This window comes from the organism of the source record quoted next, unplaced genomic scaffold (assembly GCF_019419815.1).
Source record: "Pyrus x bretschneideri cultivar Hongxiangsu unplaced genomic scaffold, Pyrus_bretschneideri_v1 Contig1, whole genome shotgun sequence".
NCBI lineage: Eukaryota > Viridiplantae > Streptophyta > Magnoliopsida > Rosales > Rosaceae > Pyrus > Pyrus x bretschneideri.
The window spans coordinates 12,027,324-12,043,224 of record NW_025999390.1 but is presented as its reverse complement, the minus strand read 5'-3'; the positions used below and the strand labels follow the sequence as shown (position 1 = coordinate 12,043,224).

General features: G+C 36.6%; 1 protein-coding gene across 1 annotated transcript; it reads right to left on the bottom strand.

The window, feature by feature from the left end:
• Window positions 1-52: 52 nt before the first annotated feature.
• LOC103943883 (sugar transport protein 14) lies at window positions 53-3,446 on the bottom strand. The gene is made up of 4 exons (XM_009354248.3): window positions 3,075-3,446; window positions 1,575-1,897; window positions 853-1,482; window positions 53-632 (listed from the first exon to the last, which is right to left on the bottom strand). The coding sequence occupies exons 1-4, from the start codon at window positions 3,364-3,366 to the stop codon at window positions 159-161; spliced, it is 1,719 nt and encodes a 572-aa protein (XP_009352523.2). The 5' UTR covers window positions 3,367-3,446; the 3' UTR covers window positions 53-158.
• Between the last annotated feature and the right edge of the window lie 12,455 nt (window positions 3,447-15,901).

Below are 15,901 nucleotides of genomic sequence, written 5' to 3'. Positions count from 1 at the left end.
CTTGGGGACTTATCCCAAACCTAAATGATATCCATTCCTTAAACTTTGAAAATTCTTGAAACTAATTCTTAATTATTTATAGAACTGGATTTCAGAAAACATTCTATGAATAAGAAATCTGAACAATGTTTTTCGTAATAGCCAGAGAGAGATTGGTTCTAAACTTGTGCTCCTGACTTCCCATCTGGTTGGCTTGGCCTCCCATTGGGTCCAATGTGCTCCCCATCTCCTACTATTCTTTTCCAAAACCAATGTTTCTGAAACAGAAGATATATTTCTTCTATGGGGACCTGCTTTGTTTCTGGCAAGAGGAAGAAGATGAAGGTACTCATAATGATTATCAGACCCGCAAACAGCAGGAAAATCCCATATTGAAGATGGCAAAGCCCCGCGAGGAAACACTGCGCTATCAAGGCTGTGAAGAGGAGATTGACACAGACAACAACACTCTGCCCAGCTGATCTTGTCTCCAAGGGAAACAGCTCACTTGGAACTAGCCAACCCAAAGGACCCCATGACCTTCCATAAGCCAAAACAAATATACAAATGACGATAACAAGGAAGATCCCTATCCCTTTTGGGAGGATTTCTCCTTGTCCAAACTTCAGTGCTAGGGTAATGGCCACAGCAACCTGCATAAAATCAGACATTCTTGTGAATAACTGTATACACAGTAGAAATCCAGAGAAGAACCTCCGTATCACCACTGAAATGTCACTATGGCAGTATCCCAAGCTAATCAAACACTGCCGTGTATTTTAACTTTCCCATGCGACAATACTTGATTGAATTGGGATACTGCCATAGTGGCATCCTGGTTACAGGCATACAGGTAATTATAAGTGGATTTACCAAGCAGCATATCATTTCAGTTCCAGCTTCTAAGAAGAAAGCTCTTCTACCAAACTTATCAACATAACCCATTGAAATGAATGTAGCAACAACGAGTGCTCCACTTGTGAAGACAGATGAGTACAGAGCTGCCCCAGAGCCAAATCCCAAGCTCTGAAATATGACAGGTGCATAGAAGAGGATCGAGTTCATGCCGGTGAGCTGTTGGAATGCAGGGATTCCCAAGGCCCCAATCACCAATTGAGGGCGATTTTTTCGTGTGAGTAGATTCCTAAACGGATTCTTTATGGCTCGAGCTACATTGCTAGCATCAACCAGGTCAGCAAACTCCGCGTCAACTTTTTTGGTACCTCTCACCTTCTCCAGTATAGTTCTTGCCTCTTCTAACCTGCCTTGCTCTACAAGACTATTCGGGGTCTCAGGAAGAAAAAGACCCCCAACAAACATAAGAACAGCTGGGACTGTAGCTAAACCAAGAGATAATCGCCAGCCCCACGGATGGATTTTATTGGTTCCATAGTTTATCAAGTTAGCAACCAGGATACCTAAGCAGGTCGTCAGCTGGAAAAGTTGGTTAACTGCTCCTCGAATTTTCGCAGGAGCCATTTCCGAGAGATACAAGGGAACTGCCTGGATTACAGAACGAGAAAGTTGTTAGTAAATCAGAAATCAAAATGTTGTTATTTTTCTTTGGAGGATGGATTGCATAGCATTAAGCTTACCTGATTTCCAAATCCAATGCCAACACCAAGAAGTATTCGTCCGATGATCAGCATTGCAATGTTTTTCGCAGAAGCATTCAGGACTGCTCCTAGAAAGAAGCTGACAGCTCCAACAAGAATGCTGGCCTTCCTTCCTTTATTTCGGGTAACATACGAAGCTCCGAACGTAGAAACGAGGCCCGCAAAGTACAAAGAGGATGTAAAGAGTGTCAGAATTTGGTTATCATATTTACAGTAATCTGTCTCATTGAGGTGCAGTTGCTTCCTTCTGTAAATTTTTGGGAAGAATTCCTTTAAGAAATCATCCATGGAAGTCACTCCACCTGAAATTTACCACAGAGGTAAAAATTGTTATGGTGATTTTGGAATGATATACCAAAACTCGACTCTGAGATGCAGGCTCAGAACAAAAAGAATCGAGGAAGGCTCAGAAAGACTCTTAAAGATAGTATAAGAAAATACATGGAGTATTTGGAGCTAATGGAAGACTTGGCGCAATAGCGTTTTAAGATTCATATAGCCGACCCCACTTAGTGAGATAAGGCTTGGTGGTTGTTGAATATACCAAAACTAAAAGAGGCCTTTAATCACAGCAGTATATAATCCTAAATAATACGTTAATTTTGGATTGTCAATGAATGTCTTATCTAAAATAATAGTAACTTTTATTTGTAAAAGACTTCTATCTATTTATGTCAAAAGGGGAATCACATGATGAAATTGGGATTCCACCAGTAAAATCAATTGGCAATATGGAGAGTAGCCCAAGATCATATAAGTACATAGCAAACCTTGTCCCTCACCGATGTGGGACAACTCTCATCATCACAGAAAGGATAAGCTTCAATGTTAGGTGAGGAGCACATCACTGATGGTGAGTTGCAACTAAGGTATATATCATTGAATTTTTAAATTTTTTTGCAACAATTTGGAAATTTAGTAAAGGAAAATGATTGCACTCCTCTTTTGTTTTGTTGCACTAATCTTTTTCTTTTTTTTTTAGCCTGAGTAATAAATTGATGGAAACATGAGTGGTGTATAATTACTTTGAAGAAAAGCTGAATCAGGATTGAAATTAAATTCCGAAAAACCATCGATTTTGTTATTCAGAACACCAAACAAAGCCTTTTATTATCATTTCCTGAATTTTTTTTTTCTGAGCAAACATGAAAAAAAGGTCTTCAAGTTTGTCTCCATATGTCCCTAAAAACTCAAATTTCATATCTCAGACACCTCCTCTAAATCTCTCAAATTAGGTCTGAAAAAACATTAGTACGGAAGGGAAGCATCAGTCAAACAAATCCGGTTCACAGGATATAATGAATCTGTAAATTACATACATGACCAGATCAAAGGTAATGATTTTTACACTCCCGTTGGCTTCTATTTTATTCAATCACTCGATTCACAGCGAGGAGCGCATGCAAACGAAATTATTACCTGATAAAATAAATCTAATTTATTTTAAATTTTGAATAATAAACCAGGAAGAAATCTGACCTGAAACACCAAGATCATAGCCAAAGAGAGAGCCTCCTAGAGCAGCAACAATGCAAGCAAAGACGAAATACCCAGTAATCCTATACTCATACTGCTGAGCTCTTTCAGACACTACTCCATCACCTCCAAATCCTCCTGCCATTCTCTCTCTCTCTCTCTCTCTCTCTCTCTCTCTCTCTCTTCCCAATATGTCAGTTATGGCAGTAGAACGAACGACTTTCTGAAGAGAACGATGGGCTACAATATATATAGAGAAGAGCACAAGTCTGTGTGTTTGTGTATATACATACATATATATATATATACACACACATACAGGTAGGAAGTTAGAGAGATCAGCTGGAGTCAACCAATTACCAACCCAATCGGATTAGAATGAGCTATTAATAAATTGGACAATTGACAAATTAGTCTGTTATCTATATCTTTTCTTTAATTTTATATATTATTACACATAAAACAAAACTGGATAGAAAATTGGAAAAGGACCTTCATCTGCATGGACCAGTTGTTTATATATCTTCCCCCATTTACATAAAACTTTAACGAAAAATTTACAGTACTATTTGCTTTAATGAAAGTCATATTTTTACATTAAAAAGTCAATCTTGATATCATTTACTCTACTATTTATTTTATCTTTATCGTTAAAACTCACAGTTTTCAAATTATTTTCATTAGTTTTCCTTAATTTATAATCTCACTAATTTTTTATAATTTTTTTGACGTGCAATCTTGAATTTAAGCATCCAAGAATTCAACTCTAGTGGCTGGCTTTTTCCTCCATGCCGGAAACCCAACCAGATCACGTACTCATCATGCTTTTTGTCAAGTTGACCCAAACTTAAGCTTAAATTAGGGTCTCACTCCCCAGATGATTAAATTAAGAAATGTGATATCTACATACCTCATTTTACTTCTCACATATTTTTTTAATTTTCGATCGTCAGATCGGATGAATTAAAGAATACCAACGGACATAAATTATCAAAAGATGTGTGAGAAGTAAATTGAGATGTGTGGATATCTTACCTCTTAAATTAATTGTCAATTTTATTTTAATTGGATACAAATAAAAAATAAATAAAATTGTAAAATATATGATGGGAAAGTTGATAAAAATAGTAAACAGCGGTAGAATATTTGTTATGGAAGACAATATCATATATGGAAGATTTCCATAACTGAATGTTTCTGTGTGAAGCCCCGCATGACAGGGAGGAGTGAGTTTCGGATATTATCCAGGTTTGGATGAAACTTGAAAGCAGGAGTAACATGCACAATTAGTGTTGCTATCGTTCACAAGTCCAACCATTCGGATAAGGGATAAGGAAGAAGATGAAGCAGTACGACAAAAAGTCTGAGTGTATACTTTTCATTGACTGGCACAAGCCATTTTATCCAATCTGGTAATACATGCACTTAGAAAGGAATATTACTATAATTTTCTCCGTAAGAAATTACATTGAATTTTGATTCTTTGAGAGAAACAGGCAGTGTACTCGTCTCCTTACACTTGAGAGTGACGATGAAGAACAAATAACATCATAATTTAACAAAATAATACGCAATATCAAAATTAAAATTAAAAACTACAAACTGATATAGACCTTGATTGAATCAAATAGAAAAAAAAAAGCCTTGCTCCTCTCTTGACTACAAATTCAATGAGCAGATATAATAATTTTTAAGAGTTCAGTCTCAAACTACGCAAATCATAACCAAGAAACCAAAAGTTGGCAATTGTCACAAGATGATGGTGAGAGATGACGTCTCATGTTACTTTTATTCCTTATGCGGTTGGCAACTTCTGATTTGTGCTCTCAAAACATCAAAACCCAACTGTAAACACGAAAAATTCCTGAAACAAGAAACAAGAATACGTGTACAAAATAATATTTTTTGTGTTTAATGATTTTGGGGTTACGATCTCTCAAATTTGGTCCTCTGATTCGATCTCTGTAAGATGTAGATTTGTTGATCCAAGAGCCGTCGAGGCTTGATCTTGGATGAACAGTTGTAAGTTTCTTCAAGGGCCTTCGTGGCTTTGATCTTGAAGGTTGATGGAAGTTTCTTCAAGGGCCTTCGGGGCTTGATCTTGAAGGTTGATGGATGAGCGGATCTTCAAGGGCTTTTGGGCTTGATCTTGAAGAACGGTTGGTTTTCTTCAAGGCAGTCGAGGCTTGATCTTGAATGAACAGTTGGTTTTCTTCAAGGGCTTTTGGGCTTGATCTTGAAGAATAGATGTGTGGATTTGTTTGTTGATCCAAGGGCCGTCGGGGCTTGATCTTGGATGAACGGATCTTCAAGGGGGGGTTGGGCTTGTTCTTGAAGAATGGGTGTATAGGTTTGTTGAGGTCGTTGATCCAAAGGGCCGTTGGGGCTTGATCTTAGGATGAACGGATGATGAATGAATCTTCAAAGGGCGTTGGGCTTGATCTTGAAGAATGGGTGTATGGGTTTGTTGAGGTTGTTGATCCAAAGGGCCGTTGGGGCTTGATCTTAGGATGAACGGATGATGAATGATGAACACTTTCTTCAAGGGGCCGTCGGGGCTTGATATTGAGTTGGTGGGAGTTCTTCAAGGGTCGTTGGGGCTTGATCTTGAAGGAGGATTTGATGAAGAACGAAGAGTGCTTTCTTGATCATTCGGGATTTTCTTGAGAGCTTTAGAACTTTAAGGCTTCAAGGTTTTGGTGTGTGTGTGAGGAGTATTCTCTTCCATTTTGGGAGTAGAACTTTAAGGCTTCAAGGTTTTGGTGTGTGGGTTTGTTGAGGTTGTTGATCCAAAGGGCCGTTGAGGCTTGATCTTAGATGAACGGATGATGAATGATGAACACTTTCTTCAAGGGCCGTCGGGGCTTGATCTTGAATAATGGTTGTGTGGATTTCTTCAAGGGCTTTTGGGCTTGATCTTGAAGGTTGATGGATGAGCGGATCTTCAAGGGCTTTTGGGCTTAATCTTGAAGAACGATTGGATGTGTGGATTTGTTTGTGCTGTTGATCCAAAGGGCCGTTGGGGCTTGATCTTGGGATGAACGATGAACACTTTCTTCAAGGGTCGTCGGGGCTTGATCTTGAGTTGGTGGAAGTTCTTCAAGGGCCGTCGGGGCTTGATCTTGAAGGAGGATTTGACGAAGAATGAAGAGTGCTTTCTCCATTCTTCGGGATTCTTAGGAATTTGGGGGTTGGATGCTTGAGAGCTTTAGAGTTTCAAAGCTTCAAGGATTTTGGATGTGTGGGGAGTATTCTCTTCCATTTTGGGAGTAGAGAAATGTATTTGTGAATTGGTGTCCCTTCCTCTTGATGGAGAAGCCTATTTATAGGCTTTGAGAGTGAATCACCGCCATTCATTTTTTTGGTGAAGTGAGTGGATGATGTAGGTGAAGTAAGTGGATGTTTGTAGGTGAAGTAAGTGGATGTTGTAGGTGAAGTAAGTGGATGATGTAGGTGAAATGAGTGGAGGTTGTAGGTAAAGTAAATGGATGATGTAGGTGAAATGAGTGGAGGTTGTTGGTGAAGTGAGGGAATGATATAGGTGAAATAAGTGTTGTAATTTTAATACATTGGTTAACATTTACTTCACTGAAATTTCGATGTCTACACCAACCTTTGAGTTTTGTCAATTGGTGAACGATAGCAACACCAAGTATACATCAAAGCCCCATAAAATCTTAGATGAAAAATTGTTGAACGATGTCAAGTACTATCCCATGATGTAGCCGACTTACGTATCATAATATGGATGAACAACGGATTTATATTTTACGGTAACTAGTAACCAATTCGTATGTTATAACATTTGTAGATTGGTTGTATCACATTACTTACACAATAACTTTCTTAATAAAGTTCAATTTTACAAAAATTTAGAGAGTTTGTAGAGCTTTATTGTTTGGGCTTCGGCCTTTAATCGGTTCCTCTTTGGGCCTGGTAGCTTTTCAACTACATGGTCCTACAAAATGAGAAGTCACACTCCATATGAGGAATAAGAAAGGGATTCGAATCCCTAAACATATCTAAAACAGTAGCATGACTTTTGTAAGATAACACCTTCTGATTCACTCCCAACTATATAGTGATACGTGATGTACTACTGGTCACATCGAAAAATCTGTCTAAGATAACAGCATAAATACTCTAATTCCTTTTTAACTCTCTCTGTCTTTTCCTTCCCTCTTCCAAACATTAACAACTTGGGAGAGTCTTCACAAAATCAGCCAATAGAATTTTCCTTTCGCTCTCATGAATCCCAAGAGAAATATGCGATTGGGAGAGAGCTCTAGGCAAGACATGGCTGATAGAGACCATGAAGAAGATCCAGATTATAAAGACAAAGTGATGACGACGAAGGAAGGCGCTTTAATTCTTATGCATATGAAGCATAAGGTTTTGGATGTCGATACTGCGAGAGAATTGGAGGATATGAAATGCAGATTTCTTGGTTCAAAATATTGGAAGAAGAAATACTCACATGCAACCAAGAGAAAACGTATAATCCAAGAAACCGAAGCCCCAAAAACCCTAGAAGCCATTAACAATGTTGCTGCTGCACAAGGACAACAATCCTTGCATGGCGAATTACCAAAACCAAAAGAAGAGGAAGTAGAAGCAGAGGAAGGTTTGTTCTATGGGAACTATGCCCCTCCTGATGTGCCACATGTTCCTAGAATACAGCACTTAATTCAAGTGTGCAGCAAGCCCTTTGAAAAACAACTCACAAGAAGTGATGTGACAGATGACCAGTCCAGGCTCGCCATGAACAAAGAAGACGTCAAAAACCACATCTTTCCGTTGTTGAAGAAAGATGAAGACGCTAGCAAGGGCCATCCATGTCATAACTTATGATGTGGACGGTAACGAGTACCCGATGATGTTCAAAACCTGGGTGAACAAGATTCATGTCCTCATCGGAGGCTGGAAAGATTTCTATCATGACCATGGACTCATTGAGAAGCAAGATTTTGTGACGTTGTGGGTCTTCGGTAATGCCAAAAATGGAAGTCTTTGCTTTGTGATTAGTTCAAGAAGATTGCCGGTGTACGAAGCCATCAAGAAAAGAAGATTGAGGAAGAATTGAGATTGTGGACATTATTAAGTGTCCACACAGTTCTAATAAGGTTAGATTTAGGGTTTTTTTTTCTTCTCATATTTCTGATTTCTGGGCATAATGTCCATTTACGATTATCATGATTTTTAGGCATAATGTCCAGGACTTGATAATAGAAGAGTGGTATTATATATTGGAATATTTTGAGTTTTGAGAGATATAGTCCTTCCTGCAATTTTCTGCTTTTCCTTCATTAGTGTCTTTCTTTTTTTTTTTTTTTTTTTTTTATCAATATTGTTGTATTGGAAGGGGATGAAATTTGAGATAAACCGTTTACATAAAAGTTGTTTTTTATTTCATTAGTTTTGTCGAGTGACTGGTTACCAAGCGAATCCATAAATGTATACCAACATCTCAAAATTCAGGAAAATCTACAACATTTGAAAATATTTTATTAGTTGTCATATATCTTCTCAACTTTGACTGTAAAGACAAAGTGTTGAAATGCGATGGAGTCACAGGTTCTGTAAGTCGATCTGCTTGTTCTTCAATCAGTGAGTCAGTCTCATTTTCAATACAAATACAAACATGTGCATGATCAACAAATTTGACATTTTCAATCATGTTTGGTAGTTTAAATCAACTGCGAACACTTAATTATATATTTATAAAAGTCTTATTTGTAACTTACACAAACAAGCTAGCTTGAGAGTTTTAATTACTTCCCTTGTCACATCTCAGACTGACTTCGTCGTAACACGATATTGTCTATTTTGGGCTTACCATTCCCTCATGGTTGTCTCGCTTAACTTCGGAGTTCCGATTCGTCCTATCTCGCTTAACTTCGGAGTTCCGATGGAATCTGAAGCCAGTAAGTTCCTAAAAGGACCTCGTGCTATAGGAAGGGGAGCATGTACGTACAAGGCACATCATCCCCCTCTCCGTTGGGCGATGTGAGATCTTACATCTCTACCATCTCAATTCGAACAAGCATATTACAATTTTATTTTACTGCACCATCTCATGCAAAATAACAAATCGTTCTTTTATCAAGGTATAAAACACATGACTTGCATATAGTCCTTTTTTTTTAGTGTACATTATGTGTTTTTAAGACTAATTGAATAACATAAATTGAATGTAAAATAGGAGGTGAAATAATTAAGATGAAAAGAAAGTCATGTAAGATAACATGTTAAATTGTATCACAAAAAATTGTATATCTTGTATTCAACTCTAATGCTGGCTTTTACTCCATACCAAAAAGTCCAACCAGGTCATGGACTCATCATACTTTGTGTCCAGATGACCCAAACTTTTAAATTTTGATCACAATTTTATGGACTTGAGATTATCTGATTGCGATATTAATTCAATTTTATATTAAACTAAGATTCATTTAGCACCAAATGAAAATAGTAAATAGGTAGAATATATATACATATATATATATATATATATATTTTTTTTTAATGCCTACTTGAAGGGAGGAGTAACAGCTACTCCTGTTAATTAAATTTCAACCGAACCAAAAATTGGATATTACATATTAGGGAGGGATAAGGACCAAAAAAGGTCTGAGTATACTTTTAGCAGGCATGAATTAGAAGCACAATATGATCGGTTTTTTTCTTAATACAACTTAGTACTATTTATGATTTATCGCTCTTTCTTAATACCACGTAATACTATTTATGATTGATCGGTTTTTATTTTTACTTGTAAGTGAAAAGTTTTAAATTGAAATTTCTTAGATAACGAATTCGATACCAATTAAGTTACAATCTATCATTACGTAAAAAAATAAAAATAAAATAAATAAATAAAACAAACTTGTTGATACAATAGGAACAAACAAATGTGAAGCCAATGGTGTGATGCACCGACTTGTTCACTTGGCATCTTTTGTCTGGATAGAGTTGAATGGTTTGAGGAGCCTTGATATCATTCAGAAGGCTCTTTTGGAGCCTCTTTTGTGGGTGCCTATGCAAAAAAAATAATATGTAGGTTTATGTTTCATCTAGTCGTCCTACTAGTTATGCAAACTATCCATAACTAGGTAGCAACCAAATGTAGTTGGATTCTACAAAGTTGGTTTGTCGATCATTAGTTGTCGATGAACAATGCCAAACATGAAATAATAAGGGTAGCAGGGTTCAGTGACGGATCTAAAGAGAGATCTAGGAGGTCCTAGGACTCTTCGGAGAACCTAAATCGTGCTTTGAAATTTTCTGAGGACCCCTCGTACCCAAAGATGACAGCCAGTGCAGCTTCAGCGGCGGCGTCTTCTTGAGAAGACGATCGCTGCGAAGAAAAAATATATTTTTTTTCTTTTAAGACTTGGCCCATAAAGCTCGTTTAGGCCAATTGTATGGTTTTGTTCGATTTTTGTTGTTTCTTTGTGGGCCTAATATTTTGCTTAGGCTTTTAGTGAGATGGTTGGGGTGTTGCTTGTTTTCTTGTTTTCAAGGCCCACTTTTTCTTTGTGTTTGTTGGATCTTTATTTTGCAAAGTTTCTTAGTAACTAATGAATTTTACCTTTGTATCATTAAAAAAAAATTAAAAAATAAAAAAACAAATAAAAACCCCAAACCCCAATCATGTCCCCCGCAGTCCCACCCCTTCCCTTCCTCAACTTGATATTATATTCTCCCTTAAAAAAACTTGATATTTATATTTATTTTATGCATTCTGATAATGATGTTTCTCAATTAAGAGGGATTAGCAACCTTGCTAAAAAAATAGTGGAAGAAAGGGTTGTAGCAAATATTTGCATATGTATATTTGCTTTTTCAGTGGGTTTTGGTTTTATCGGTTGCAACTGCTTCAATGGAGATGACATGTTTCGCTATGAATATGATTGAGGGTCTACTTCGCAACAAAATGAGAGATCAATAGTTGTGTGGAGAGGACACTTTTCAACATAAATTTTTTTTATCTTTATTATTGGGACCCCTGAGTCTAAAATCCTGGATCCATCACTGAGCGCGTTCATATATGCCCCTTCTAGAATATATTAATAAAATAAATAAATTTACATGTCATAATTTGAATAAAATTAGAACGCTATGTTATGTGGTAGTGTTCTAGGTACATAAAAAAATTACTCCAATCCAACACAAACCCTTTTACAAGTTATAGAATCATATGCAAAACTCAAACGTCCATAAAAAACAATCCCTCTACAACGTATCCAATCCGTACACCCACAGTAGCATAGTTGTTGTGCGACTACAACACCTACTCTGCTCATCAAAAATTGCCAAAAAAATATTATAATTCCTATCCAATTGTTACTTTACAAATAAGAAAACAGCACATATTCTTCATTAAATCTTCCAATAAGATTTTCCTTTTGCTCTCGAGTATCATAAGAAAAGAATATGAAAGTGCGAGAGAGCTCTAGGCCAGACATGGCTAATCAAGACCATGATGAAGGCCCTGATTATAAACAAAAAACCAACGGCGCTTTAAATCTTAGACATATGAGGCATAAGAGGTTCTTGATTCCGAGACTGCGAGTGAATTGGAGGCCATAAACGCAATATTCTTGGCTCAAATGGGAAGAAAGACTCGTATTTAGGAACCCAGAGAAAACGAATAACGAAGAAGAAGGTTTACGCGCAGAATGAATAACCACACCTACAGGCTACAACAACAAACAAAAACCAGAAGAAGAAGGTTTGTTCTACGGAAACTATGCCCCTCCTGATGTGCCTCATGTCCCACATATTCTACACCTAATTCAAGAGTGCAGCAAGCCTTTAATTTGAAAAACAACTCACACGTAGTGATGTGAAAAATAACCAGTGCAGGATCACCATGAAAAAAGAGGATGTCGAAAATCACATCATCCCACTGTTGAATGCCAACGAAAAGCCTATCAACTGCATCCACGTCACGATTTATGACATGGACGGTAATGATTACCCGATGGGGTTCAAACTTTGGGCGGGTAAATTCATATCCTCACTGCAGGCTGGAACAACTTCGTTCATGATCATGGACTCTTTGGGAAGCAACATTTCGTGACGTTGTGGGCTTTTCGGAATGGTGAAGATGGAAGCCTCTGCTTCGTGATCAGTTCAAGAAGGCTGCCGGTGTATGAAACCATCAAAAGGAAAAGATTGAGGCATAATTGGTATTTTCCTTGCTTCCACTTTGACATGTTTGCATGCATGTTGATTTTAATTGTCAATAATCTACTGCATGCATGCTTGTTTTGAGTAATGTTACTACCACATTTGTATCATTTTTCTAATAAAGGTAAGGTTCATTAACACATGTGAGTGTGTGAGTTTGTTAGAGTTAATACAAATATGGTAAAAAAAACATGGTAAAAATAACGTTTGTGTGTTTTTTTTCCTCTCGCTTTTCCTTGGCTATTCAGAATTTAGGGATCTATACAGTTTTACACAAATAATAGATCTCATCTCCATTAAAGAACATGTCAGTAAGTGTGTCTAAATATTGAATGTGCCACTAAGGGGTTTGGGATTTGGATTAAGACACAAAATGAATCAACCATTTCAATTGATATCAAACTCGCAATTCATAAAATTCAATCCTAAAATTGTCTCTCTTACAAATGAAGAAAAATATAAGTACCTTGTAAAACAGAAAATAACCGATATATTAAAATCGGAAAAAATAAAGAAGGAAATAAACAATTTGACCAAGGGTAACGATTTGTATAAATTAAAAGACTCGAAACATTTCCACGGCCGCGTGTCCATCTTACTCATGTAGCCCTACTTAAACAGTAAAAGCCAGCAGACCCTAAGCCTAATCTTACTAAATTTTCCTCTTTCGTTTAGGTTTCCTCTTTTCCCTTCCCTTTCAGGAATAACCCAATCCCTTGTAGTTTTGGAAACTACACTATTCTATATATAACAAACAAAGACAAGCATAACTCATCTATCAAACTCTGCTCGGTAGTCGTGGATTCACTGGTTCATCCTTTTCTCCTTCTTCCTTCATCTCCATCCTCCGCACTGATGCAATTCACAGACATTCTGGGGAAACAAATACTCTTCGCTTATTCTTTTCATCATAATATTCATCGTCCTCTCCATCATCCCTACCTTCTACTTGAAGAAAATGTGGTTTGTCCTATCGGATGTTGTCTCGGCTTCATACCGTCCCCATCCTAATTAATGTGTTTCATGGCCGTATTCACGCCAGTCTTACTTTATTTGCTGATCTCACTCGCCGTCGTCCTATTACCCTTTCCCATCTTCATAATTCCTACACTCTGCACTCTCTCCTTCTCACTCGCAAAACACTCCGCACACCTTTCTTCCCTCCTGCCGCTGCACCTCTTCCTGCTCCTCCTTTTCCTTTCTCTCCATCGATCTCAGCGCCACACCGCCGTCGCCTTCCAGGTACCAGGTACTCGACTTGCTTTCAATTTTTGCTGTAATTAATTAATGAAACTTTCACAATCTCAGAAATACCCTCCTCCATTTCTCCTTCTTGCTGCGCAGAGCTTTTCATGAGTCTCTGTCTCTGTCTCTTCTTTCTTTCTCTAGAACCAGAAGCTCCGAGTCTTTAAGGTTCGTTTTGGCTTCGAATCGGGTCCTGCTTTTGTATAAATCGGAGCCGTTTGATCGGCGTTGGAAGGGATTCGGATTTCAACGATCAAATTCGCTTTTTGTCTGATTGGATGGTCTGATTGGGGTTGAAGATGAACCCGCTGTGCTGCATTGTGCCGGTTTCGGTCGATTGGGACCGGGGCACCTCGGTGGCGGCGAAAATGAAGAATTTTGATCTGGGTTTTTTCACAAAAAAATAAAAAAGGTGATTTGAGCTTTTTTGAGAGAGAGGATTTGGATGGAGTGTTTGCAGATGTACCATTGAAGAAAAAGATAAGAGGATAATGGAATGGAATAAAAAATGGCAGAGTGGATTAAAATATCTTAAGAATAATGGCTAGAATGAAATATAAAAAAAATAGAAATAGTGGATTAAAAATTGTAAAGAAAATTAACCTATATTTGTTAAGAAAATTAAATTAATAGCACATCTAGTATTATACTATTTTTGGTCATTTCACACAGAGACAGCTCTTTTACATAAAAGTTTACCAAACACTATCATACTGCTTTTTTTTTTTTTTTTTTTTTTCCAAAAGCACTTTTACAAAAAAGTTTACCAAATACTCTGCTGCTTTATTTCACAGCCGCTTATTCTCACAGCACAGCAGAAGTAGTTTTTTTCAAAACACAACAATACCAAACCAACCCTTTGTCCAATTTGTCGTCAGGAGGTTTAAACACCAATTAGGCAAGTGCATCAGAGAGAAAAGGCACATAAAAATGAGTAATACTAGAAGATTAAATTCGTAGACTAAATTTTTTAAACCAAACGATATGAAAGTTAATGATTAGATTATTACTTAAACATTAATAACCGTGCTCATTTCCTATTGGTGACACATCATTTAGTTTCCAAATTTAGTTTATAACTTTAATCTCTCTAACATTACTCCATGAAAATAGCTTTGGGAGCTGGTTATTAATGATATATTTGGTATTATTTTTTTTTTAATTTTGCACTAATTTCTACTAACTTGATTATAGTATGAGGAGACATATCACATGTCATATGCGTAGATCAAGAGACATATCTTTCTAAACTCGACGTTTGTATCTAATAATGTATTGTCATTTGTAAGTCTGGAGATATATTTATGTACTAGCATAAAGAAAGTGCAAACTTAGGGATGTTCACTTCCAAGTAATTTGAATTGCAATTGTTTTGATTCATTACTTTCATGCGTTTACTAATATATGAATATGAGAATCTTTTCACTACTTCACTTTTTTCATGTGTTTACTTGCACATATAGAACCGGCAAGAATGTAAGTTTTTTCTTTACATTCATAATCAAATACCTAAAAATAGAAAACATATAGAAACTCCTTTATGCACTTAAATAGTAAATGTTAAAATGGTCCATGTGTTTTAGTCATTGAGTCAATTTAGTCCATGTGTTTTCAATTTGGCCAATTTGGTCATTCTGTTTATCTTCGTTAGCCAATTAAGGACATTTCCATCTAATTTCCATAAATTTTTTTTATAAATTATTATAAAAAAAAATTATTTGATTTAAAATATTTAAAAATGAAATAAAATTAAAAATTAAAAGAAAATTTATTCCCCTCCCAACTCCCCGACCTCCTCCCTAACATTATCCCCTCTCTTTTCTATGTCACAACCTTAATCATTTTTCAGATTGGAAGCTTTATCTCTTCTATGTATTATTTCTCATTGATTTTGCATTTTTCTGTAAAAAGAAAGGGTAATTATATCTCATATTATTTTTCTTATGAATTTTTTGAAGGAAATTGGATGAAATATCTTTAATTGGCTAACAGAGACCAATACGAGGACAAAATTAGTAAAATAGAAAATACGGGAACTAAATTGGCCATATGGCTACAACACATGGACCATTTTAACATTTAAACCTATTTTTTAATATTACTTTGAATTAACTAAAGATCAAACTAGAGTGGATTTTACAAACTCAGCACATAAATTGTTCTAACAAATATTATTAACCATAACTTTCGGGGAAATGCTAACCACACATTTTATTTTCATTTATACACCCTTATTTGAAGCAGCTTAATGACGTCCGTTATGGATCAAGCGGGTGGGAGGATTTTATATAATTGGGCCTGCAGCCCATTTCCAAATCAATTATAATTAAAAAAAATAAGAAAACAACCCGAACCTACCTGCCAGAGCCTAAAAACTACTTTTGAGATGC

Bases quoted from the DNA above. Each gene is read 5' to 3' on its own strand.
- LOC103943883 (XM_009354248.3), bottom strand. From the start codon at position 3,366: ATGTATGTATATACACAAACACACAGACTTGTGCTCTTCTCTATATAT. The intron at 1,483-1,574 runs GTAAGCTTAATG...TCTGTAATCCAG, and splicing joins GCATTGGATTTGGAAATCAG to GCAGTTCCCTTGTATCTCTC. The intron at 633-852 runs GTAAATCCACTT...GATTTTATGCAG, and splicing joins CTGAAATGATATGCTGCTTG to GTTGCTGTGGCCATTACCCT.